General features: G+C 47.4%; 1 protein-coding gene across 1 annotated transcript; it reads left to right on the top strand.

Moving 5' to 3' along the window:
- Positions 1–102: 102 nt before the first annotated feature.
- On the top strand, positions 103–25953 carry LOC131102109 (transcription factor Gibbin-like). Its single transcript, XM_058047600.1, has 6 exons — positions 103–982; positions 13398–13603; positions 13874–14957; positions 18104–19731; positions 21513–23073; positions 24822–25953. The coding sequence occupies exons 3-5, from the start codon at positions 14160–14162 to the stop codon at positions 23065–23067; spliced, it is 3981 nt and encodes a 1326-aa protein (XP_057903583.1). The 5' UTR covers positions 103–982; positions 13398–13603; positions 13874–14159; the 3' UTR covers positions 23068–23073; positions 24822–25953.
- The last annotated feature ends 2024 nt before the right edge of the window (positions 25954–27977 follow it).

The raw sequence follows: 27977 nt of genomic DNA, 5'->3' as shown, positions 1-27977 counted from the left end.
AAATATTTTTTTAAAATTCTAGGTTGCCGTCTTTTACAAATATGCCAAATTTCATATCTGTAATATTCAGAACACACTTCCGGGAAACACTTCACGTGACCGGTTGTCAACCAAGATATCATCCAAACATCGCGATATTTTCGAAGACTAGCAAGAAACTGAATTGGTGGATGTGTGATAAGTTCTTTATAACTTTATGAAGCGTACCTTTACTGGTTAATTACTAATTATATGAACATACTATATTTGTTTATACTTATACTCATATATACACACACGCACACACATATATACATAGGTTAACATAGGCTAATATCGATCTACCGCGACTGCTAACTAGCTAGTTAGCTAGCTAGCGGAAGGCTCTAAACTTTGAAACGCAAGAAAACATGCTGTCGTCTAGACGTGCCAACTTTTCATAGGTTTATCAATATTTTAACTATTAGTGTGTTTTCCGACATTAATATTAACATTGTAGCTTGAACACAACAAGAAATGTGCCTCTATCGCGCGTGAGCATCGTACAACTACAACTCCCAAAATCCCACTCCCGGAATGCGAAGCCGTACTGCTACGGGTGCCCGGATGGCTTGTGACAACAGGCACGGCGCAGACTTGAGCGCTCCAGACAAGCAGCGGCTGCAACTGCAGAGGCGTGCGGCGGGCGCTCGGTCGACTCTTCCCCCGGACCCGCACTGGGGATCCCTCGCTTGTCATCCACCGCGGAACATGTCAGCACCTCTCCCGAGCGGAAGAGCACTAAGAGCGAGCGTTTTCTCCTCATTCCTCCATTTCTGTCCGGTTATTCTTGCGAACCACTCGAGCTGCGGAGAGTGACAGCGCGGACCGCGTTATGACTCGCGTCCCCGGCTGCAGCAGTCCGGGCAGCGGCTCCTCATCGACCCTTGAGCGGAGAGCAGCGGTGCTCCGCCGCTGACAGCGACCCCAACTCAGCGCTGGCTGCACGGACCCTCGGTTGTCAGTGAGTACCCCCCCCTTCCACCTCCTTGCATGTGTGTACACAACAACATTCATATTTGTGCGTAATATGTGCATTTTCAGTGTTTTGTATGAACCAAAAAGGGGGGGTTCGACAATGCATGCCAGTGCTGCCGAGTCATGTGGGCTTTTTCTGCAGCCTGACTGAAGACACGCACGCACGCACGCCATGTGTTGTGCCGTGCGTGTAGCCAGCCCCCCAACACCATTGGGGGCTCAGTTTAGTTGGGAACTTCAGCAAAGGATGGATTGACAGGCAGGGTCAAACATCAGCACACATCAATGCTTTTTCCATGCAGACAGTCACCATCATCATCCTCATCATCATCATCATCATCATCCAGGAGTTTTCATCACCCTCCTCCCTCCTAACCCCCCACCACCCCATCCACCCCCCGCCCCCCCCAGCTGTTAGAACACAACAGCAGCACATCTTGCAGAGGCAACAGGGCTGCTGCTGACGCTCTCGGTGGTGATTATCAGCTCTTGTCTGTGGTTAAGGAGGGGTGGGGGTTGGGGGGGGGGGTTACGAGTGGTGGGGGTGTTTGTGGAGGGGGGGGTAGAAGTCAATGTCAGTGTCTGGCCAGTGACAGTTTGTTATTTAAGGACCCTCTGAGACATGCACTGGCTGTGCTGCAGCTTCCGTTAGTATGCAGACTGATGCTCTGTCTGTATGTCTGTGTGTGTGTGTGTGTGCGTGTGCGTGTGTGTGTGTGTGTGTGTGTGTCTCACACTCATTCTGTCTCACCCTCAGCTGCTCGTGGAAGAGTGAGATCTCCTATTGGCACATCCACTTGGACGTGATGAATAATTCTCTGAATGCTGGAATGAAAAGGAAATGGCCTCAGTTTGGCATGCGGCCGCTGTCTTGTCAGTCTTGAGAGAATGTCCTTGTGTGTGTGTGTGTGTGTGTGTGTGTGTGTGTGCGTGTGAGAGACAGAGAGAATGTGAACATATAACAGCTTAGGCCCATTGTGCTTGCTACCTGTGTGAACAAGGCTAGTTGTCATAGCAACGGCCTTGTAGCTCCGTTGATGTTGCTCCTGTCCTCATTGGCAGGGTCAGTGCACCTAACACAATGTCTCCAAGCTCTCTCTGAGTGTGTGTGTGTGTGTGTGTGTGTGTGTGTGTGTAAGTGGCTTTTGTTTGAGCCTTACTGCAGTTTTCAGGCGTGTGGGCTGATGCCACAGCATGTGTGTGTGTGTGTGTCGCAGTGTCAGGAAAGATAGAGCCCGCCGATCTATCAGCCAATCACCTCTCTCTCATCCGATCAGCGTGTGGTCGCTGCAGCCAGACGTTCTCTCCGTCGTACAAAGACCCGACAAGAATATTCATCAATGGGGGAGTTGACTAACTTGGTGTTTTTTTTTTTTAATGTTTGCGGTGGTGGTGGTGGTGGGGGGGTGGGGGTGGTAGGTAGGTTGTGAGTCATGCTCAGGATGCTGCAACCTGTTGAAGAGTCATTCATGCGATGCGCTGAAGTTCACGCAGACCCACTTTAGGACCTTCATTCAAGACTCCCAAAGCAGACTTCTATGGACATTTGCTGCCTTTTACTGACTGTTCTGCAGGGGACCTATTTGTGGACTCCTATAGAGCAGCTACACACAATAACCCGCACAGGAAGCTTTCCAAATTGGCCTGTTTTAATTTATTCCACCCATTCCACGCCCACTTTGGTCACACTTTGTGTATAATATATTTCACAACACCCATATACGGCACGGCGGTCTAGTGGTTAGCGCACAGACCTCACAGCTAGGAGACCAGGGTTCAATTCCCACCCTCGGCCATCTCTGTGTGGAGTTTGCATGTTCTCCCCGTGCATGCGTGGGTTTTCTCCGGGTACTCCGGTTTCCTCCCACATTCCAAAAACATGCTAGGTTAATTGGCGACTCCAAATTGTCCATAGGTATGAATGTGAGTGTGAATGGTTGTTTGTCTATATGTGCCCTGTGATTGGCTGGCCACCAGTCCAGGGTGTACCCCGCCTCTCGCCCGACGACAGCTGGGATAGGCTCCAGCACCCCCGCGACCCTCGTGAGGAAAAAGCGGTAGAAAATGAATGAATGAACAACACCCATATAAGGAAGTCCGGCACGCTGTGATGTCACAGGGAGCCGGTTTTAGGGAAAACTCTCCGAAACCCAGCGTTCCGAGCCATCCCAAATGTGCAAACTCATTATTGTGGTTTAACATGATAATACAACATAAAAACTACATTTATAGCTAAGAAAAGTGGAAAAAAGCTTAACAGGTCCCCTTTGAGCACAAAGGTCTTTGTGTGTGGGGTAAATTTTGGTCAACATTTTGGTAGCAGATCCACTTGGATTTGTGGGAGAACTCCATTTAACACAAGACGGCAGACATTTTTATGCTTTTGTTTACTTTATATTCTTGTGTGTTTCTGATTGGCCAGCACGCACGTTCACAAAAAGTGAGCAAAAAAACATGAAAAGCTAAAGAAATGTCCTAAGAAGTGAAAAAAACTCTCTTCTCTCGCTTCTTTTTGTGGGTTTATAATGTCACAAAGAAGACAAGTGTTCTTAGATGGGAGCGGCACGCCTAGAAAAGTTGCTAAATGTGCTTTAGCAGAAGCTAGCCTGTTCTGAATACGTCCTAAATGTAATAACAAAGTGGCTAAGTTGGCAGCACTGATGCTTTTTGCTGCAATGTTCGATTTCTCTGGTGGGTATGAGTGTGTTGGGTTACGATGCCATCATTGCTACATTGACAGAAAGTCCCGTTATAATATGTTTAGAAGCGACAGCGAGCAGGCAGGCCTTTGCTGATTGGCCGGTAGACGTCACATGTTTCTGCTACCTTATGGCGAGCAACCCCCCCCCCCCCCCCCATCGCAACCAAACTCATACGGTAGTTCAAGGCTGTTGCCACCAGTCCGACAGTGCAGAAGCAGCTTTGACCTCCCACCTCCAGAGGATGGAGGGAGGGAGGGAGGCGAGAGGATGATGGAGGGCACAGCGGTGTTCGGAGGAGGAGGAGGCGGAGGCAACCGCGAGAGGCGATGCAGAGGTCAAAGAACAGGGGCGCCGGAGGGAGGGAGGGAGGGAGGGGGGCGAGGCGGGGAGGGAGGGAGAGAGGGAAAGGGGTGATGAATGAGATGGTGGGAGGAAAGGAGAGAGTGTGAGGCTGCTGTGTACCTCCATAACAAGCTGGACAGAATCGGCTCAATTATTAAAGAGGACTGAGAGATGGGGAAAACACGCAGACGCACACTCAACACAACGCGGCGTCTGCCTCACACACACACACGCACACTCGCACACACATACACACACTCGGCAAGGACTTGTGTGTCTTGATTGTCTTTTCAGAAATGTTTTGTGCGTCAGAGTTTTTAGCGTGATTGCACATGTGTGTGTTTAAAACACTACACACTCTCGCCAGCCTGTCATTATCAATGTGAAGAGATAATCAGAGCACCGGGGGGGTGTGGGGTTGGGTTGGGTGGGGTGGGGGCTTCTTGATGTTTTTTTTTTTTTTTTTTTTTTTTACCTTTCCCCTCCTCTTCCTCTTTTTATTCTGTACTTTGCCCGCACCCCACCTACCCACCCCCAAGACTTCTCAGAGGAAGTGTGTGCCCCCAAGGGACCAGAGGATCCAGTTGAGGTGTTTGCATACAATGTGTGTGTGTGTGTGTGTGTGTGTGTGTGCGTATAAGTGAGAACACACACTTCCTGAGAGGGTGAGCGAGGCAGGGATGAAGAGAGAGAGAGAGAGTAGAAGCAGGAGGTTGTCAGAGGGGGGGGGGGAGGAGGAGGTGGAGATAAGAGAGGAAGACAGAGAGTTGTCGGGGAGAAGGGGTGGGGGGGGTGGGGGGGGTGTACTGCACGTGTGTGTGTGTATGTGTGTGTGTGTGTGTGTAATGCAGGTAAGATGGAAGTGCTAAAGCGTGTGCGCGTCGCTGATGAGGTGACAGCACCTGCAGCCGGAGCGCTCACGAGGCCGCCATTGTTGCTGGCACAGCCGGCGGCTGTCTCCTTGGCAACGGGCGCTGCGGCAGCGTCTCCCACGGCAACCGCGTGAGAGGACAAGGAGTCAGGAAGTCAGGGTAGCGGCGAGCTGAAACCCCCCTCCCCGTCATCCCCACCCCGCCCACCCCCCCCTCTCTCGCGTTGCCTGACATTTGTACGCACATACTGTACCTGAACTCCAAAGTGGGAGGGGCTTAAGTGTTTTTGTGTGTACGAATGCACTCTCGGTCGCTTGTGGTCATGTGACAACCCCACTCCCACCCCCACCTCCCAACTGGGGGGCAACCATCAGGAAGCAGCCTGCAGGAGAGAGAGCAATGTCAGGCTGAGTTGAAGATGAGGAGGGGGTGAGTGGGGGTGGTGGGTGGGGGGTGGGGGGGGGATCCAGTCCTCCATGTCTTAAAATAACTGCAGCATGTTCTACTCTAGCTTCTCGCACACAACAACACAGTCGGTCAAATGTGGGTGGGGTTCTTTACGTTTAGAGCCACCTGTCCACAAAACCCCTACCCTCAGATAACACCCCCCTCGGGGCAGGGAGGGGGCAATGGTGATGGATGGATGGATGGAGGTCACAGGGGTGAGTAGAGTAAATTCCCTCCATCGACAATCCGGGAAATTCACAATCAATGCATTATTTTTTTTTTCCTGAATGTTCTGAACTCCTCTTTCAATGCCAAATGAGCAAATGAGTTGCGACTGTGAATCATCAGCACCTCCGCTGGTCGTAGCCAAGTAGTGCACCCCCACCTTGCCTCAACTGAGTCCAAATCCTTCCTAATCATGGATGACATGTGCCGTCCCCTTGCCCTTAAATGATGTCATCATCTAATTTGCATAATCAGCCATGATGCAAAAGTCATACAAGGTGCCAATGTTGCAACATACGCGGACATAGTAATGATAAGCGGCATGGAAAATGGATGTATGGATGTTGAACATGCTTTATCACGTACTAACTAACTTTGTCAAGTCCACTTCTCAGCTTTGTCGTCGTCATATTATTGATATATTATCATATATCTGATTTTTTTTTATGCTAACTATACCCGACTAGTCTTTCCATTTATCGAAACACGTTTTCTTCCAGTTAATTGATGCCTCAATGAGTGCTTATGCCTTCAGCAAATGTTTCAATATAAGACGACTAGCAAGCTGAGCACTCACGCAAGGACGACTGTGACATATACTTCTGCTAACATCGGTCTAATTATTAATATTTCACATTGCATTTTAGTCTTGGTGCTAGCTGGCTAGCTGGCTGTGTATGTTCTCAATAAATGGTGGCGCCATTTTCCGAGTGAGTTAACCAGTGGAACTTTGTTCGTCCATTTTAAGATGAAAACTTCTAACCTGGTCGGGACCGGGTCACGAGTTTACGCTAAGTTACCATGGTGATACAGCTGCTTGAAGAGAGAAGGAAATACCCCCCCCCCCCATGTCAGTTGTGGTGTGTGTATGGAGGTATGTTTAGAGTCGCAGTGCCCTCTAGTGCAGCAGCTCTCAACTGGTGGGTCAGGACCCCTTCTGGGGGGGGGGCACACACAGCCAGTCAAAAGTTAGTCCCGTAGATATGTAGATATGCCAAACTTGTTTTTTTTCCAATTTGAAGTGAATTTGAGGTTGTGGTCCTTTTTTTTCTTCGCAATGTTTTTATTAAGTTTAATTTTAATACATCATAATGTTCCCCTTGTTAGGATAAACGGTACAGAAAATGGATGGATAACTTAAAAAAATCCTCCAGAATGCACTTTGGGCATGTAATTTTGTGTATTAATGTTTCAATAGTTGACAGAGGCTATTTTAAACAACAAATACATTTGCTTGGTTTGACCTAAAATATAGAAAAATAGAAATAAAATAAATGAAAAAATAGAAAATGAGATAGAAAATAGAAAAATGACTTGACAGTATGACAGTAAAAATGGGTTGCGACAACTATTAACAATTAGCGTCAAATGTATCTGTGGAGGTCCAAATGTATTTGTGGCGGACAATGAAGGAATGTATGAAAAAAAATGACTGCAAAACTTCTAAAAATTCTTACAATACAATTAAAACAAGAAAATGTAAAAAAAAAAAAACAACAACAACAAATGGAAAGAAAGATCAGTAATTTTACAAAAATAAAGTAGAGTCATCAGTTAAGAAAACAAATTATCATGAAGTTGAAAATTATGAAAGGAAAAAGTTGAAACTAAGGTTGGGGAAAAGTTATAATATTACAATTATACATTTATTATTTATTATTATAAATGATAAATAAATAAATAAATTTGAAATGCAGGCTTTTTTTCTGGAAAAAATATCTACAAGGGTTGGTTTAAAAATTATATAAAAGGCCGCCCCTCCTCCCCATCCTTTCATTTTTCAGTGCGGGACCCTCGGTGGAGAAGGTTTGGACACCCCTGGACTACATCGGTCCATGCCAGACCTTTATCAAAACCTAGTGCTGTTCAAATGTCCATGCATCGCTCCTTCCACGCTTCGCCTAGCCACGCCTCCAGCTTTGCTTGCTAGCGCTATCCTCCTAGCTGCCGCTCTTCGGATTCCGAATGTGACTTTTTACCACAATGACATTTTACTTCCCAAACAATCTTGTTTTTATACTATTAACTTCATCAAGTGTCATGTTGTCCTGTTGTTGTCACCATACTAATGATGCAGGGCTCGACAATAACGATGTACCGATGGCCCGGAGCAAGTTAAAACAAAATTCGGGCAAGTAAATCCAATCAGCGATATTCCCGTCGGGCAAGTGCACTTTGGAATGCCATACTGCCAAGAGTTTTTTTTTAAAGCGGTTCTTGTTGGGTGTTGGTAAAACACGGACTGAGTAATTCCGGTGGTAATTTGCAAAGCAATCCTTGCAAATCTTGAAATGGACCAATCAGAATCGTTTATTTAGACCGCGGTCCGTAATCCACAGTCCGCGTTTTACCCACGCCCGTTGTTCGCGATCAACCAATCAGCGATCGTTTGACTACGAAAACATCCGTCATGGCGGCGCTGCCAACATCGTCTAATTCTGAAGGAAACATCAAAAAGTGATGAACCAGTGCCTCCTAAACAAGTATTTTATTAGCGGCAGCAAATGAAATGATGGCACAGGTGAGTGAATCACATTGCTGTGACAATTTGAAGTGGTCACAATGAAACACCACCCATTAGATCCAATACCAAGTGCTGATTTTGCACAAGCTACAAAACCTAGCGGTTTCATTTCTCTTTGTATTTTTCTCACCTTTGCTTCACAAATTATTGTTTGACCATTGAGCATTTTTTTCTGGATTAAAAACACTTTACTAGTACACAAATGTGTCTATTCAATAATGTTTCATTGTGGTGCACAACTTATAAATATCACTGCTTACTACGACTACCATGTGTAAAGTATTATTTATTTCATTATTTTATTTATTTGAGATTCTCATGTGATGCCACAAAAAATTGCATGATATCATTATGGCAGTCTTTTCATTTTACATGGGGCAAGTTCGGGCAAGTAGTTCTCACCTTAAGGATTCCCTATGGGCAAGTCATTTTGGTTTTTAATGTAGAGCCCTGTGATGTCTTGTCCTCCAATTCCTACACTATTTATGTGTGCTTGTTTCATCATCAAAAAAAAAAAAAAAACAATTTGTCCAAAAGTTTATTTTTTAATCATTACCTAGTTGTCAGGTGCCCTTGGAATTGTTGGTTAGGCGGCCTGCTCATCATAAATTCATGGGAGTTACAGTACAGTTAATCCATGTGATCACTCATGGATGATGATACGGGAGTCGGCAGCACAAACGATCCTTTTATTTGGATACCCCTGATGTGTACCTATAATAAGGCCGGCGTGGTTTCCAAGCAAACATGACAATAACGCAATAACGCATCATACGTATGAGTTTGTTAGCCAATCAAAACTTGGATGAAAAGTCATTTCCGGAAAAGATGGTACATCATAATTAACAACAGCTTGTTATTGTTCTTTACGTTCCGTGTGTCTGTCAGGGAGAACGTTCTCGCCGCTCCGCGGGCGTCGGAGCTGCAGGTTGCGTCGCTGATGAGAGCGGCGTCGGCGTTACTCGGTCTCCACGGACCCATCTGACCCACATCCCTCTCCTCCCTCCCCATCCCCACTGACCTCGCATCTACTCTCGGTGCGCTGTTCCCCCCCCCCCATCTTCTTATCTGCTAAGACCCCCCCACCACCACCACCATCATCATCTACCCCCGCCTTGCTGCCTCCAAACCCCCCCCCCCCCTTACCCGCGTCCCCCTCCTCTACACCTCCCTGTGCTGTTTCCTTGCTGCTGCCTGTCTCTTAGCAACAACTGCACACCCGTTAGTGCTCTGTGAGTGCTTTTACAAACACACCCATGAAGACACACACACACACACACACACACACACACACACAGGTTCCTCTACTGGCAGGCCTGTGAGTCTGGCAGCCCTCGTGGCGGCGAGATCCTGTCGATGAGCGCAGATATGCTGCTTAAAGGTTGTTTCTACCGGGGCGGCTGGCCAAACTGGGAACTCTGGTGCACGCTCACGTTCACGGAGGTGCCGCGTGCGAGGATGAATTTATCGGAATTGTGGCTGATTGATGCCGAAAGTGTTTGTTTAAACAATGAATCAGAGCGGGAGCATTGGACTACACACACACACACACACACACATGCAGTGTAGCAATGGAGGGGTGTTTGCGTGTGTGTGTGTCCTTGTTGTGCGTTTGTCTTTATGTGCAAATGGAGGCGCTGAGTGTGTGGGAGGATGAAGCTGTTGCGGCATATTTGCACGTGTGTGTGTGTGTGTGTGTCGCCGTGTGTCACTCACAGTGTGTGTGTGCACGCACGTGCGGCGGTGTTTAATTAAAGCATGTGTTTGTCGCCCTCACACACACACACACACACACACACACGTCGGTCAGACGGATGCTTAATTAATGAACGCTGTTAATTAGAAGAAGGAGCGCGGGAGGATTGGAGGAAAGTGTGTGTGTGTGTGTGTGTGTGTGTGTTCACCTCCACGCTTGTGTGTGTGTCCCAGTTGTGTCATCCCACTCCTTCTGGAACTTTTCCCTCCCTTTTGTGTGGCAAACGTGCCTCAGCTCATCTTATCCGCTTCCCATCCCTTCCCCGTCTGTGTCACATCTTCCTCCCCCCCCCCCCCACCCTTCCCCCCTCCTCTCCTCCTGCTGCCTTTTTCCACCTCATATTTTCTTAAAACGCACTCACGCATGCACCCCCCCACCCCCCACCCCACTCATCCAGGCTGGGCTGCGTCCTCCCTTCCCCACTAATCACAGCCATATGTTGTGTTGTGTACCGGACTTGGGAGCGCTCGTGTTTGAGCGTGTGCGCCGCACATGTGGCGCGGATTGCGGATCGTGAGAGGACTTCCTGCTCCTATCAACCCCCCCCCCCCACACACACACACTTCGACAGCATCTCCTCTTCCTCTTCTAATTCCTCCTGTCACCTTCATGTCTCCATCCTCTTTGCTCCTCACTCCTCATCACTTCTCTGCCTCCCCCTGCTGGCTGCATTTATTCACACACGCACGCCCCTGCGAGACTTTGCAGTGCATTTTCCCCAAATTCTATTTATTGCCCGCATTTGGGTTGCGCTTCAGCTGGAGCCTATCCCAGCCCACTTTGAGTCATCACAGGACACATAAAAAAAATAAGGGACATCTTCATTAATGAAGGAAAATCGTCTGAAATCATCTTGAAACATCACCTTGCATCCTTTGTTTATTTTCTAATGGCCGCCGCAGCCCGTCTAATCAACAAAGCGGTGGACCCTGACTTAATTGTCTGTCTATAAGTCTATAAGTGCCTGAAATGGTCCCCAAGTTTAACCCCGCCCCCTTTCATGCTTACTTTGTAACTTCCACCGCAGCCCGTCTAGGCAGCAAATCGGTTGATCCTGAATTAATTGTCCCGTTATAAAAAAATTACAGTGACTTTTTTAGACAACTTTCAGTCTGAAATGGTGCCCAAACGTCACCTCCCCACTTTGTGTTTACTTTTAACTTCCACCACAGCCCGTCTAGGCAGCAAATCAATTGATCCTGAATTAATTGTCCCGTTGTAAAAAATTACGGTGACTTTTTTGGACAACTTTCAGTCTGAAATGGTGCCCAAACATCACCTCCCCACTTATGTGTTTACTTTTAACTTCCACCACAGCCCGTCTAGGCAGCAAATCGGTTGATCCTGAATTAATTGTCCCGTTATAAAGAAATTACAGTGACTTTTTTGGACAATTTTCAGTCTGAAATGGTGCCCAAACCTCACCTCCCCACTTTGTGTTTACGTTTAACTTTCACCACAGCCCGTCTAGGCAGCAAATTGGTTGATCCTGAATTAATTGTCCCGTTGTAAAAAAAATTACAGTGACTTTTTTAGACAACTTTCAGTCTGAAATGGTGCCCAAACGTCACCCCCCCACTTTGTGTTTACTTTTAACTTCCACCACAGCCTGTCTAGGCAGCAAATCGGTTGATCCTGAATTAATTGTCCTGTTGTAAAAAATTACGGAGACTTTTTGGACAACTTTCAGTTTGAAATGGTGCCCAAACCTCACCTCCCCACTTTTGTGTTTACTTTTAACTTCCACCACAGCCCGTCTAGGCAGCAAATCGGTTGATTCTGAATTAATTGTCCCGTTATAAAAAAAATTACAGTGACTTTTTTTGGACAACTTTCGGTCTGAAAATGGTGCCCAAACCTCACCTCCCCACTTTGTGTTTACTTTTAACTTCCACCACAACCCGTCTAGGCAGCAAATCAATTGATCCTGAATTAATTGTCCCGTTGTAAAAAATTACGGTGACTTTTTTGGACAACTTTCAGTCTGAAATGGTGCCCAAACATCACCTCCCCACTTATGTGTTTACTTTTAACTTCCACCACAGCCCGTCTAGGCAGCAAATCAATTGATCCTGAATTAATTGTCCCGTTATAAAAAAAATTACAGTGACTTTTTTGGACAACTTTCAGTCTGAAATGGTGCCCAAACCTCACCTCCCCACTTTGTGTTTACTTTTAACTTCCACCACAGCCCGTCTAGGCAGCAAATCAATTGATCCTGAATTAATTGTCCCGTTATAAAAAAAAATTACAGTGACTTTTTTTGGACAACTCTCAGTCTGAAATGGTGCCCAAACCTCACCTCCCCACTTTGTGTTTACTTTTAACTTCCACCACAGCCCGTCTAGGCAGCAAATCGGTTGATCCTGAATTAATTGTCCCGTTATAAAAAAATTACAGTGACTTTTTTTGGACAACTTTCAGTCTGAAATGGTGCCCAAACCTCACCTCCCCACTTTTGTGTTTACTTTTAACTTCCACCACAGCCCGTCTAGGCAGCAAATCGGTTGATCCTGAATTAATTGTCCCGTTGTAAAAAAAATTACAGTGACTTTTTTTGGACAACTTTCAGTCTGAAATGGTGCCCAAACCTCACCTCCATACTTTGTGTTTACTTTTAACTTCCACCACAGCCCGTCTAGGCAGCAAATCAATTGATCCTGAATTAATTGTCCCATTATAAAAAAATTACAGTGACTTTTTTGGACAACTTTCATTCTGAAATGGTACCCAAACCTCACCGCCCCACTTTGTGTTTACTTTTAACTTCCACCACAGCCCGTCTAGGCAGCAAATCGGTTGATCCTGAATTAATTGTCACGTTATAAAAAAAATTACAGTGACTTTTTAGGACAACTTTCAGTCTGAAATGGTGCCCAAACCTCACCTCCCCACTTTGTGTTTACTTTTAACTTCCAACCACAGCCCGTCTAGGCAGCAAATTGGTTAACCCTGAATTAATTACCCCTCTATAAGAAATTAAAGTAACTGTTGGTTGATACATTTTTGTCTAAAACTGGGATAGGCTCCAGCAAGTGGTAAAAAATGAATGAATGAATGGTCCCCGAACTTTACCTCGCCCACTGCAGCCCATCAAGGCAGGAAATTGGTTGACTCCGAATTAATTGGCCCTCAATATTAAACTGAGTTTTTCTTGATAGATTTTAGTCTCAAATGTTCTCCACACTTTACCTCGCTCCATTCATGCTTACTTTGCCATTCCACCGCAGCCCGTCTAGGCATCACATCGCTTGACCCTGTCCCACTGATGAATTTCAATGGGAAATGGTTCCCAAACTTCACCTCCCTCATTTGTCTTGATGCTGTAACATTTGCCGCAGCCCGTCTAAGCAGCATATTGATTAACCCAGAATTAATTGCCCCTCCAGGTGGTTGCCGCCGCTGTAAGGGCACGATGCAAACGCTATGCCTCAAAAAGTAGCCGCCCGAGAGGTCCACATGACTCGAAGCTTGTAGAATTAGTTAAACATGGCCGCTAATGCATCTTCCCCGTGTACTTCATCTTGTCTCAGCCCTCCGTCCCGACCGCCGTTCTGTGCCGCCACAGCTGGCATGGCCAACAAGAGGAGCAGAGTGGGGAGCGGCGAGAGAAGCGTGCGAGCGGCCCACTGCAGTATTGATGACCCAACGATCCCCTGCAGAACTCAGCCAGGCAGACGGAGCGAGGCTTAACTCCGAATCCGAGTCACCGGCGAGCGGTCGGCACGGGACATGAATGGTAAGTGTCGTCTAATTGCTGAGCCGGGGTGCTGCTGCGTGGGTGGCGCACTTCATAAAATAGATGGAGTGTGTTACAGATGCCGCGGTATGTTTATGCACGGCGTACCGTACTGTGGCGCGGCACGGCGGTGGTGTTTTATTAACCTTTACCACCGACCTGACAACAAATCTAGCCGTGGCCTTTTGCACACGCACCTCACATGTTTATGGAAAGGTGTTGGGAGGATATGGTGACAAACGCCGGTTGATGATTTCTTTGCATCTTTAGGTTCTTGAATCTTCTTGAGAAGCTTTAGAGGGCAAGAAAGGAGGAACCCGTTCCCTGCTGTCCTACTGTCTTCACGCCTAACTGCTCATCCGCCGAGGAAAACGGTTGTGTTGGCGAAAGGGCCTGAGCTCTGCACCACGGGGCTCCCGGCTCCCGCTCGCGATGACCTGGCGTCGATGACCGCCGACTTCACGCCCCCCCTCAGCCCCCACGCTGGCTAACGGCCTCCATCTACAGCGAAGGGGTGGGCCGACCGGTAACGACTGGCGCAGAGGCGCCGGTAAACATGCAAACGCGCGTAGACGCACAGACGCTTCCTCGCACCGCTTTGGATTCGTGTGGACCCGCACGCTCGGGTTCCGCCGGGGCCCAGCCTTTGTCATTAGCGCTTGGCAATCATCCCGCTTCCACCGATCAGGTGGCGGTGCGGACCCTCGCTGCAGAAATGGACATACCCTCAAATATTTGTCCGGTTCCTGCAAGTCTGAACCAGAACACAGGCGCCACGCCTCTTCTCGTGGAGGCCGAGAGGAAGTACGCGCTCCGCAGCTCCGGACGTTCTCGTTTCCCCTGTCACGTGCGCAAGTCCTCCCGCCTCCGCCGCACCCTCGAGGACGGGGAGAGGAGAGCGGATAAGGAGCGAGTTGATGAGGAGGACGTGAAAGCATCAGAGGAGAAGATCTGGAGGGTTAAGGAGGAGAAGGGGGAAGCGGTGATGCCGAAACAGGAACAACCATCTGTGGAGGCTCCTCCCCCCGCAGCTGTCTGCCCTCCAGACGTTCCTCTTGCTCTGACTGTCCCCAAAGTCGTCCCCAAAGCCGCACCGAAACCAGCACCCAGACTCGGACACAGACCCGGACCTAAATCTAGGTCGAGGCCCGGGCCCAAGTCAGTCCAGAAACCCGGTCCTAAAAGTGTCATGAGACGACGTCTGGCGGCAGCACAGCAGGCGGTCGCTCACTGCGGCGCCGCTCATCTCCCGTCGGCCATCGTGGCGGCCAGCCCGCCGCCGCACGTGAAGAAGGAGCCCGTCGCGGTGCAGATTTTGTCCCCCAGCGGCAGGAGGTGTGGACGTTTTGTCGGAGTGAGTTACGAACACACTGTACACACAAATAAATGTACGTGGAAATATCACGGATGTCCCGATCCCATCTTCGGGATGGATTAGATTATACAGTAAACCTCGGATATATCGGATTCAATTGTTCCCAATGGTTTTGTCCGATATAAGCGAAATCCGTTATATGCGTATACCGGAAAATGTCCGTTTTACGCATATATGGGATTTATATCCGGTATATGCGTAAATGGGATTTTATCCGTTATAAAAAGGCACTTCCTTGACTATGTTTCCAATGTACCTGGACGCGCAGGCAACGCTGCAAACGCTGCAAATGACGTCGTATAGCGGCCTGTCACCATTCGGCGAATCGGAGCGCCACGATGCGGCCATCCAATATATGCGAGGGAAATTTCATGGAAATGCATTGGAACGGGACTGGAGATTTTGTCCGAAATAGGCGAAATCCATTATAAAAAATCCGATATATGCAATGAATTTTTATTGGAAATGCATTACAGAAAAATCGGTTCTTTTTTATCTGTCCGTTGTGAGCGAATTTCCGATATATCCGAGTCCGATATATCCGAGGTTTACTGTAGATTGGGATAGTATCATGTAATCCGGTTGCCGTGTACCAGGGGTGCTCATTAAGTCGATCGCGGTCTACCAGTCGATCGCGGAGGTGGTACTGGTCGATCGCTGGTCGATCGCGGCGTGACATTAAAAAAATATCATCCCAGCATCAATGCCGTCACTTGATTGATATACAGGGTAGCCATTCAGATGACAACTGAATGTTGCCCTTCGGGCGACCAATCAAATCAAACAACGTCTCTAAGTGCAGCAGAACTTACGATGTCAGCCTATCATCCATCCCCGTTACTTGATTGACATACAGGACAACCAGTCAGATGACAACTGAATTTTGACCTTTAGGTCACCGCTCATGCGTAAACAACGATGCAAAGTGCTAAGCTAGTCGGCGAATTGCGTCAGATTTTAAGCCCTCGCTAAAGTTTATGGTCACTAAAATGAGTGAAGGAGCTGGACCAAGTAAAAAGGCAAAAACTGGACCAAGTAAAAAGGCAAAAAACATATCACTTCCATACGGATATGGAATATTATACGGATATTATGATACGGATATTATCCATGACTGATAAACATTTGGAAGTGTGCTTGAGGCTGGCTATCAGCAGCTACTGTCCGGACTATGCATCCCTGGCTGGTTCAATTCAGTGCAAGTCATCAAAGTAAACTCAGGTAATTACAAAAAATGTTCATAGTTAATTATGTGTGTTTTGCAATATTGGCTCATTTGGTTATGTAAGGTACATCAACATACATTGTACGTACAAATAATCCTCAATACATTTGAAAATAAATAGATGTTTTGCATTTTTGTAGTGGGTAGATCATCTCGACTCGGTCATTTTAAAAGTAAGCTCGCATGCTGAAAAAGTGTGAGCACCCCTGCCGTATACGTTCCTAACTCTGGGGCACACTCCAACATGCTCACCGCCAAAATCAACATGTCCGTACTGTACCGTAGCAACGTTAGTTTCACTTTAGATGTTGGATATTTGGCTCCTTAGCTTCTCAGCAGTCGTTCTTCGTCACTGTGCCTGGATTACTGTGTCATCATGCGGGGAGCTCGTACAGGAATCGCCACAGTAGCTGCTGGTTCTTTGTACTAACGACCGTCAATAAATTGCTATTGTGTTGAAGAAAGTTTGTTTGGAAAAAAAAAAGTAATACCGTATTTTCCGGACTATAAGTCACACTTTTTTTTTTCATAGGTTAGCTGTTCCTGCGACTTATACTCCAGAGTGACTTATAAATGAAAAAAGTGTTGCTAATAAGCATTGTGTTAGCATATCTTACACCTATTCAGTCTGTTCTCTATTCTTTTATTATTGTTAGAACTTGCCTTCCAGCGCGCGGACCTCACAGCTCGGAGATTGAACGGCAGGGTTCAATCCCACCCTCGGCCATCTCTGTGTGGAGTTTGCACGTTCTCCCCGTGCATGCACCCGTGGGGTTTCTCCGGGTACTCCGGTTTCCTCCCACATTCCAAAAACATGCTACGTTAATTGGCCACTCCAAATTGTCCATAGGTATGAATGTGAGTGTGAATGGTTGTTTGTCTATATGTGCCCTGGGATTGGCTGGCAACCAGTCCAAGACAGCTGGGATAGGCTCCAGCAACTTCCGAATGAATGAATGAATGATTGACTTGCCTTCCAAGAGGACGTAATGTCGATTTTGGTCAAATAGTCTGGAAAATAAATTACCTGCAAAAAATGCGACTTATACTCCAGTGCGACTTATGTATGTTTTTTTCTACCTAATTATGCATTTTTGGCATTGTGTGACTTATACTCCGGAGTGACTTATAGTCCAGAAAATACGGTATATTGTAAATCACATCTAGAGTACTCATTAGTCCTACCGTTAAAGTATTTAGCATGCCCATTTTTATTGGATGGACTTTTATCAGATCGTTTATTGGATGAGGACCCAGACTACAAAATCCAAAAAATACTGTCGGTCATTCTATGTAACAAAAAGTATATTCAGAAATACTTTGGTTGCGTAATTTTTAATGTCAATCACCATATTGAATTTCACAAGTTCATGTTTGTAACCAAAACTTCATTCATTCATTCATTTTCTACCGCTTTTCCTCACGAGGGTCGCGGGGGGGTGCTGGAGCCTATCCCACCTGTCTTCGGGCGTAAGGCGGGGTACACCCTGGACTGGTCGCCAGCCAATCACAGGGCACATATAGACAAACAACCATTCACACTCACATTCATACCTATGGACAATTTGGAGTGGCTAATTAACCTAGCATGTTTTTGGAATGTGGGAGGAAACCGGAGTACCCGGAGAAAACCCACGCATGCCCGAGGGTGGGATTGAACCCTGGTCTCCTAGCTGTGAGGTCTGTGCGCTAACCCCTAGACCACCGTGCCGCCCTAACCGAAACTTATTATATAAAAAGAGGATGGTTTTTCCAGATCGGAAAGACTCTAAAAACTTCGGAAATCGGAAGCCAACAGATGCTGATCGGGACATCTCCAGTAAATATAAGAAAGTGGTATTTACTCATATATATTTTGCAAAAACAGCCTTCATGACAAATCCTGTTCTCCGCTGCCCAGGTGAGGAGAATCGTCGTCAAGGTGGCTCGCATTCCCGTCAGCCTCGGCCGGCGACAAAAGAGCTACAAGATTTCCAACGTGGAGACCGTTACGGGAACGGAGAAGAGCAACGACGGGAACGTGGACGGTTCCGATGTAGCCAAGGAGCCCACGGCGCTGCTCCGCATGAAGAACAACGGCAAGAGCGTGATGGTCATGTTCCCCCCCGGAGAGCTCCCGGTCATTCTTAAACGCAGGCGGGGGCGCCCGCCCAAACAGGCCATGCCGGTGGCGGCGGGGGAGCCCCCCAGTGCCTGCGGGAACGGAGACCAGATCAAGAAGCCCCGGAGGAAGCGGCGGACTAAACTCCCTTGTCCCTATCCATCATACGTGAATGACACCAATGATGTGAAGACCGAGTACGGGGACGTTCTGTCCAAACTGGCCTTTTTGAACCGCCAGCCCCCCACCACGGGGCGATGCTCCCCTCCTCGCTGCTGGACACCCAGTGAGCCGGAGAGCTTCCACACCCCCTTGGAAAACCCAGGACTGTCCACGCTGCTGCACCGGCTCACTGGCTTTAGGCGGCCTCGGGGCGGCAGAGGGGGCACCGGGAGGGGCGGCGGTGCAGCAGGGGGCGCCGGTGGAAGCGAGCACAATAAGAGCACCTTCAGTGACTTCTTTGAATCCATCGGCAAGAAGCGCAAGCTCAGCCCCCTCTCTGAGCACGGCCTACCCAGGAAGAGGGGCAAGGGAGTCGGGGGTGTCGGTCGAGGAGGTGGGGTGGTGGGAACCGAGCCTGCGGGGGAGAAAACGATCAGGAAGAGGCGAGTGAGGAAAAACGGCACATTTAAAGGGGAGGGGGACGGCATGGGACAGGACTGGCCCAATGGGTCCGGGGGCTGGGGGGACAAAGCTTTGAGAGGCTATCAGCTCTGTGGAGCCACAAGGGGGGGCTTCTCCTCCTGCGAGGTCGGAAGGAGAGGCGGCTACGGCCGCTCAGGCGGGGGCAGAGGGGTCGGACCCCCTGGGGAGGACTCACAGGGTCTCTTTGCTGGGTATTTTCGCTCCCTGTTGGATTCCGATGACTCGTCTGAACTTTTGGACATCTCGCAGTCAAACGCTCGCAAAGCTGCGTCTGCCCCCGGTTACGAACCATCCAGCCCGGCCCCGGGCCAAAGGTGGTCACCCGCCATCCCTAAATGGGGAGCCAACGGGACAAGCTCTGCGGCGGATGGATCCGTGCAGACTCACAGTTCCTCTTACGGCTACGGCGGGCAGACGCAAACGTCCCCGACCCCCTCCACCTACCACAAATCCACCCCTCCGTCTCTCTCCCACTCTCCGAGCTCCCCCCATCCCGCCAACTACGGCCACTACTCGCCCGCCTACGCCTCCTCTTCTTGCGTCGGGCCCCAAAGGTCCTCAGACTGCAGTTTTTCCTACAGCAAAACCGTGGCCCAGGACCGCGGTCAGATGGGCTACTCCGGCTACCAGGCAGCAACCAGGAAGGCCTACGGCGGAAGTGCCACGGCGGGGCCCGCATCACCGGGGGCGGGGTTTATGTCGGTGGCCAAAGGCAGCCCCTTCGGCTCCTCCTCCTCGCCAGAATGTTACAAACAGTACAACTGCAATCAATGGACCTACAGGTACGTCTTATATGCCGAACGTTTGGGATGCTCCGATCGGGGTTTCGTGCAGAGGACAATCTTAATGGGGGGGTGGGGGCAAACAATAATGCGCTGCCCCGGCCAGATATTTTTTTATGGCATGTTTTGCAGGGTATAAAATGTATAACACTCACAAACGACAAGTACACACGTGGCAGACATGATTGTTTTGGTTTGGCGCGCCCGCACAGTGTGAAGGAAAGTGGGCGGACGACCGTCTCTACAGGCTGCATGATGCAATAGTACCAGCCATTTATGCTCTTCCATCCCTAGTGGATATCCTAGCACCCCTGCCATCGTGCAGCTATGCCCCCTTGTGGCTGTGAGCGCCATTGGTAATAATAATGACTAGCTATGCCAGGGGTGGGCAAACTACGGCCCGGGGGCCACATCCAGCCCGCCAAGTGTTTGAATACGGCCCGCCCAATCTTTCCAAAGTATTTCATTTAAACTCAACATACAACCTGGCATCATGGCCTGAGCCAACCTTTTGATGGTTGTATCAATTTCGTTGTTTGACATGGTCTGTTGTTTACAAAGTGCTCCTGAAAAAAGAGACACAAGCACATAATAATAATTATTATTATTATGATAATAATAATTATTATTATTAGATTATTATAATTATTATTATAATTATTATGATTATTATAAGTATTATATTATTGCTAATTATTATATTAATTATATATAATATTATTGTTATATTTGCATATCTTACATAATAATAATATAATTATATAATATTATTATTTTAATTTTATTGTAATTATTATAATATTTTATTATTTTTAAAATATTTAAATATAAATATAAAATAATAAATAATAATAGCAGATTGCATGACAATTTTACAGATACAATAATACCAGGTGGACTGTTACGTGTAAAATATATAGTCTGCCCCCCCCCCCGTAAATTTTGTCATATCAATGCGGCCCGCGAGTCAAAAAGTTTGCCCACCCCTGAGCTATGCTGTAACACAGGGGTCTCCAATTTACCTGGGGGCCACTGGAGCTAGGGTCTGGGCAAGGCTGGGCCGCATCAGGTTTTCCCAAAAAAAAAAAAAACGCATTTATTAAAAACAGAAAAATATACAAACTTTTTCAGTGCATTGGTTCCGATTTTCTGAAAAATAAATAACGAAATCAAGAATAAAGAAAATCAATTAATCAGTAATAAATAAATACAATAATAATAATAATAATATGGCAAATAATAAAAACTTAAGAAACCACATATAGTTGGTGGGTAGACATTATTTTTTTCAGATTAAAATGAACAAAGCATTATTAGAGCCCTGTAGACATGACAAAACACGACTATAGTCACATTTATACTCTTTTTATTTACAACATATTGCGCAACTGCAGGGTCTTGAGACACATGCTAACTCGCAAACTAGAGAGCTAGCCACCTAAACGGTAGCCTTCAAGTTATTTCCTTTCAACTTAAATAGCCAAAAACTTACCACTTCCACACGCATAGGGAGGAGAACTATTAACAGTTATTTAACCTTTAACATGAACATTAATCAAACGTAATAATTTTTTCTGGGTACATGATACCATACAGCATCCGTATCAAACTTGCGCGGGGGGCTCAAACCAGTGTCCTGCGGGCCACATTTGGCCCACGGGCCGCGTGTTTGAGACCCCTGCTGTAACGTCATCAGTCTTATATGTTCCTAAAGGAACACGTCGTATATTTCTTTGTTTTTATTTTTTATATTTGATCACATGTCGTCATGTATTTTGCAGACAAGGTTGCAGCGGCTGGTCAGCAGACAACTTTGGTCCTCACGCTTACAGTGAATATGGCTGCAATGAATCAAAGGACATCTTGGACATCTCCAACTACACCCCCCAGAAGGCCAAGAGACCCCCTTTCCCAGAGAGCCTATCCGAATCCTCCTCGGACTCCTCGCATCCCGGCTCGGCGGCCGCTGGGAGCGGTCCTCCTTCCTCCATGGGCGGAGTCTTCAAACAGATGGAGACCATGAGTGGAGACGGCGGTCCGTCCAGCCTGTCTAGCCTGGAGAAGCTGATGATAGACTGGCATGAGAGCGCCTCCGGGCCCTCCTATAGCTGGAGCCAGAATGTGCTCTTCCAGGGAGGGGGGACAAGCAAGCCGGGCCGCGGTCGCAGGAAACGGACCGAACAATCAGACAAAGAAGGGGGTTCTGTTTTACACTCAGATTCCCCGTCCAGTCCCTCTCCGACACCCACTCCTGGACCTAAGCGTGGAGGGGCTGGAGGACGGGGACGAGGGTCCAGAGGAGCCAGAGGCGGGCTGTCCGGGTGTCAGAGAGAGCGTCTTTCGGGATCCAAAGGCAGGGGAAAATCTGCTACAGCAGGGGCGGCTCCGGGTCTGGAGGGATCCGGGCTGTTCCAGGAGGGGCTGGACTATTACAGCGGGGACAGTAGCAGCCTCTCCCCCTTGGCCACCCCCAACCCCGCACCCCCTTCCAGCTACCTCCAGGACCCCTGCGAGTACCCCTCCCCTTACTCGGCCCACCCCTCCACGCCGTCCTCTGAGGAGCGCTATCCAGCCTTGTACCCTGGAGAGTCCTCCTCCTCCCTCTCGCCCAGCGTCTCGTCCCCCCCTTACCCCCCCAAAGCCCAGTCCTACCATCTTGTACCGTCCAGAACCTTCTCCCCCTCGTGCTCCCCTCTACCACGGGTAACACCCCATTGCAGCTCGGCGAGTCCCTCGCATCGCCCCCCACCCAAAGAGGCGCAGTTCTCGCAGTACGACTCCCCCAGTTACTGCGGCTCCCCCTACTGGTACGGACAAACGTCACACAGCAGCAGCCCCAGCCCGAGTACGTCCACCCACCCGCACACGAGCCCGCACGCAAACACCCACGGGAATCTGCTCGCCAGCCCAAACGCACACGTGAACCCGTCCCCCCACGACCCGCAGCATCACAACGCTCACGTCAGCCTGAGCTCCCACGCCAAATCCTACCCCGCTAACCCCGCCCACGCCAACAATCAGCCCCATCACGCCCACGCCGCGCACTCGCTCTACGATGACTGCAGTACCGCCGCCGTCCACAAGCAGGAGCTCACCATGCACGCCATCGCCACGGGCTCCCGCCAGGGTCTCCTGACGCCCCCGCCCTTGTACACGAAAGCCACCCTGGACCCTTTGCCCCCACATGAGCAGCCCGGCGGCTACGCCCTGTCCCAGCTCTCCTGTCAAGGGATGGGACACCGCTACCCCTCGCAGGTGTCTCAGGGAGCAGGAGGGGTTCTGTGCCAGCTTCTGGACCCGGCCCACGATGACAGCTTTAGCGTGACCAGCCTGTAACAGCAGGTCAGAACCTCCCACTCGCCGTCACGACATTTCTTCACGCTAAACAATGATGCAGCCGCCTGATAAAGCAGAGCCAGTCCACCAAATTCCTCCAAAGGTCACGTTTTCACAAAGATAACAGCAGGGGGTGTTGGACTTTGTCCTTCACTATTAATACAGAACATCAATGCCAGACTCTGACAGGTCTTAAAACCTACACCTCACCAAGTAGGCATGAATAAATTATGAATATTTCATATCTACTGGTCACTGATGGCAACAATAGCACTGCGCTTTTTTAAGGATGTACTGCAAAAACACTAGCTAAAGATCTTCTACGTGACAGGAGCGCTCTGCTGTTTGCAAAAACAGCAAAAGTCAAAGATCTTCTATTTGATGAAAGCATGAGCACTCTGCTTTTTTAAAGTATTTGAAACTCGCCGAAGATCTTTATGTGACTGCTGCTGTTTTTAAGGATCTACTGCAAAGATCTTCACACCAGTCAAAGATCTTCTATTAGACAGGAGCCCGCTACTGTTTTTACAGCATGTGAACAGCATGCTGCAAAAACAAGTAAAGACTGAAGCCTGCTGCTGTTTTTAAGGGTCTACCGCACAAAACAGTCAGAGAACATATCTCCCAAGTCTTGGGCAGGCTACATTCAAAAGTCCATAGAAATAATTGCCGATTTAAGCTCATGTCATTGCATTGTCCACGCAATTCTTCCAAGGGTCACGTTTTCACAAAGATAACAGCAGGGGGTGTTGGACTTTGTCCTTCACTATTAATACAAAACATCAATGCCAGACTCTGACAGGTCTTAAAACCTACACCTCACCAAGTAGGCATGAATAAATTATGAATATTTCATATCTACTGGTCACTGATGGCAACAATAGCACTGCGCTTTTTTAAGGATGTACTGCAAAAACACTAGCTAAAGATCTTCTACGTGACAGGAGCGCTCTGCTGTTTGCAAAAAACAGGTCAAAAGGTCAAAGATCTTCTATTTGATGCGAACATGAGCACTCTGCTTTTTTAAAGTATTTGAAACTCGCCGAAGATCTTTATGTGACTGCTGCTGTTTTTAAGGATCTACTGCAAAAACACTAGTCAAAGATCTTCTATTAGACAGGAGCCCGCTGCTGTTTTTGCAGCATGTGAACAGCATGCTGCAAAAACAAGTAAAGACTCTCTCTTTGACTGAAGCCTGCTGCTGTTTTTAAGTGTCTACCGCACAAAACAGTCAGAGAACATATCTCCCAAGTCTTGGGCAGGCTACATTCAAAAGTCCATAGAAATAATTGCCGATTTAAGCTCATGTCAATTGCATTGTCCACGCAATTCTTTCAAGGGTCACGTTTTCACAAAGATAACAGCAGGGGGTGTTGGACTTTGTCCTTCACTATGAATACAAAACATCAATAAGATTGAAACAGCGGAAACACTCGCTGAACTGCTGCTGTTTTTAAGCATCTACTGCAAAAACACCAGTCAAAGATCTTCTATTAGACAGGAGCCCGCTGCTGTTTTTGCAGCATGCTGTTCACATGCTGCAAAAACAAGTAAAGATCCTCTCGTTGACTGAAGCCTGCTGCTGTTTTTAAGGGTCTACCGCACAAAACCCTACAGTCAGTGAACATATCTCCCTCCATTCAAAAGTCCATAGAAATAATTGCTGATTTAAGCTCATGTCAATTGCATTGCGACGTGTCTTACACTTGGCTTCTTCTTTGTCTTTCTCCTTCTGCTTCTTCTTCTTCTTCCAGGTGCGATCGATCCAAGCTTTTAACAGATTTGCAAACGATTCTTTTTCTCGCTTTTGTACGGTCAACTTTTTTTTTTTTTTTGTGCCAGACTGTGGAATGAAGGGTGAGAATTTAGCTGCCGGCTTGGGACAGTAAAGCTTTAATTCTCCAGCATTGACAATCAAAATCAACATGCAACACGCCACACACAAGCATGCACCCTAACACACACACAAAACACGCATGCAAGTTGGACTCTTAATCGGGGTGGGGCGGGGCGGGGGCTGAGTCACGCACAGCAGAGCCCTCCCCACACAAACACACACACACAAACACACATGCAACCCAAAACAACTCTGGTCCTGTGTGGCCCTCTTGCAGTAAAAACAGTCCAGACGCGCTTTATTTCCGTCTTTTTTTTTTTTTTCTTCTTCTTCCTGTGTCTTTCCTCTTGCCGCTGTGCTCACCTGCACGTCTCTTTTCAACGCAATCCGCAGCCTCCTCTTGTTGGAAAGGTGGGGGGCGGGGGGGTGGACCAGTTACAATCCTGCTCTTGAGACACCAGCATCTGTACATACGTGCCACTCCAGATCCAGACCCACTTGGCTCTAAATGTCACCCAGACGCTACATCCTGTGTTCTTTGCTGTTGGAACTCCACCAAAAGGACCCCAAAGAGACGTGAGAGTGCTGAAGAGGAGAATGTTGCTCGCGTGACTGCAAAAGTGTGTGTGTGTGTGTGTGTGTGTGTGTGTGTGTGTGGGGTCAAAAGAGTGGAGCTCATTCTCTTTCACTCCCTTCTTTTTTTTTTTTCTGTTCTGTGGTCTCGTTGTCGTTTGGTGGTTTCTTTGTGACGCGAAGTTTAAAAAACAAAAATGTTGTATATCTGTCGGTTACATATCATGTATGTATGTATGTACGTATGTATGTATGTATCCCAGGTGCAAAATATTTAAATACACATTCTGTTCTTGCCATTGGTAACGCCGTCTCTAGTTTAATTCTCCTCCTCCGACGACGACGACGAGGGATTATGATGTGTGTGTGTGTGTGTGTGTGCATGCACATGTGTGTGTGCATGAGCAAGCGAGCGTGCTGGGCTTTTTCACTCAGGCTGTCTGGGACTGAGAACCAGAGTTCAGGCGAGGACACAATTCGGCAGGGAGAGGAGGGGGATGGATGGCTGCTTAGGAGAGGGGGGGGCACGAGGGTGGGGGTGGGGGGTGTTGGAAAGGAAATCAGAGTAGGAGCTACTTAAAAAAAACAAACAATCGTCATCCTCAGTAAGGAAGCATACAGGATGTCCAAAGACGAGTTCCCGAGTGGGAACTTCTACCTAAATGCACCCTTAAGTCACATGAAGGACTTACAGTAGAAGATGTTGTTCATCACTGGAGTTGTCTTACACGCTGAAAGGGGTGTTGCAAAGGAGGGAGAGAGAGGCCTATCGGGAGAAGGAAGTCTCAATTACTGGGTTTCAACCATGTGACCTAAAGGCACTTTACGTCACTTCCGGTGGGCATAATCAGTCTGCATGAATACTGTACGTTCTATGACAATAACGCCTCTAACATGTCTATTTCGTTCTCACGCCAAACTAGTCTGCATGAATACTGTACGTTGTATGACAATAACGCCTCTAACATGTCTATTTATGTTCTTATACAAAACCAGTCTGCATGAATACTGTACATTCTACGACAATAACGCCTCTAACATGTCTATTTGTGTTCTTATGCCTAACCAGTTTGCATGAAGACTGCACATTCCATGACAATAACGTCTCTAACATGTCTATTTATGTTCTTATACAAAACCAGTCTGCATGGATACTGTACGTTCTATGACAATAACGCCTCTAACATGTCTATTTGTGTTCTTATACAAAACCAGTCTGCATGGATACTGTACGTTCTATGACAATAACGCCTCTAACATGTCTATTTCGGTTCTTATATAAAACCAGTCTGCATGAATACTGTATGTTCTATGACAATAACGCCTCTAACATGTCTATTTGGGTTTTTATACAAAACCAGTCTGCATGGATACTGTATATTCTATGCCGATAGCGCCTCTAACATGTCTAATTATGTTCTTGCGCCAAACCAGTCTGCATGAATACTGTACATTCCATGACAATAACGCCTCTAACATGTCTATTTGTGTTCTTACGCCTAACCAGTTTGCATGAAGACTGGACATTCCATGACAATAACGTCTCTAACATGTCTATTTGCGTTTTTATACAAAACCAGTCTGCATGGATACTGTACATTCTACGACAATAACGCCTCTAACATGTCTAATTATGTTCTTACACCAAACCAGTCTGCATGAATACTGTACATTCCATGACAATAACGCCTCTAACATGTCTATTTGCGTTCTTATATAAAAGCCACTCTGCATGGATACTGTACGTTCTATGACAATAACGCCTCTAACATGTCTATTTAAGTATGTTCTTACGCCAAACCAGGCTGCATGAATACTGTACATTCCTTCACAATAACGCCTCTAACATGTCTATTTGCGTTCTTATACAAAACCAGTCTGCATGAATACTGTACGTTCTACAACAATAACGCCTCTAACATGTCTATTTGTGTTCTTATGCCTAACCAGTTTGCATGAAGACTGTACATTCCATGACAATAACGTCTCTAACATGTCTATTTGTGTTCTTATGCCTAACCAGTTTGCATGAAGACTGCACATTCCATGACAATAACGTCTCTAACATGTCTATTTGTGTTCTTATACAAAACCAGTCTGCATGGATACTGTACATTCCATGACAATAACGCCTCTAACATGTCTAATTATGTTCTTGCGCCAAACCAGTCTGCATGAATACTGTACATTCTATGACAATAACGTCTCTAACATGTCTATTTGCGTTCTTACGGCAAACCAGTCTGCATGAATACTGTACGTTACGCCTCTAACATGTCTATTTGCGTTCTTATACAAAACCAGTCTGCATGAATGTTGTACGTTCTATGACAATAACGCCTCTAACATGTCTATTTATGTTGTTAGACCAAACCAGTCTGCATGGATACTGTATGTTCTATGACAATAACGCCTCTAGCATGTCTATTTGCGTTCTTATACAAAACCAGTCTGCATGGATACTGTACGTTTGATGACAATAACGCCTCTAACATGTCTA

Source organism: Doryrhamphus excisus, chromosome 14 (assembly GCF_030265055.1).
Source record: "Doryrhamphus excisus isolate RoL2022-K1 chromosome 14, RoL_Dexc_1.0, whole genome shotgun sequence".
NCBI classification, from domain to species: Eukaryota; Metazoa; Chordata; class Actinopteri; order Syngnathiformes; family Syngnathidae; genus Doryrhamphus; species Doryrhamphus excisus.
Note: the sequence above shows the minus strand (reverse complement) of the source record. Positions and strands in the feature narration are given on the sequence as shown.

Coding starts and splice junctions, on each gene's coding strand:
- LOC131102109 (XM_058047600.1), top strand. CDS start 14,160: ATGCAAACGCGCGTAGACGCACAGACGCTTCCTCGCACCGCTTTGGAT. Junction 14,958..18,103: donor GGTGTGGACGTTTTGTCGGA/GTGAGTTACGAA, acceptor TCCGCTGCCCAG/GTGAGGAGAATCGTCGTCAA. Junction 19,732..21,512: donor TGCAATCAATGGACCTACAG/GTACGTCTTATA, acceptor TGTATTTTGCAG/ACAAGGTTGCAGCGGCTGGT.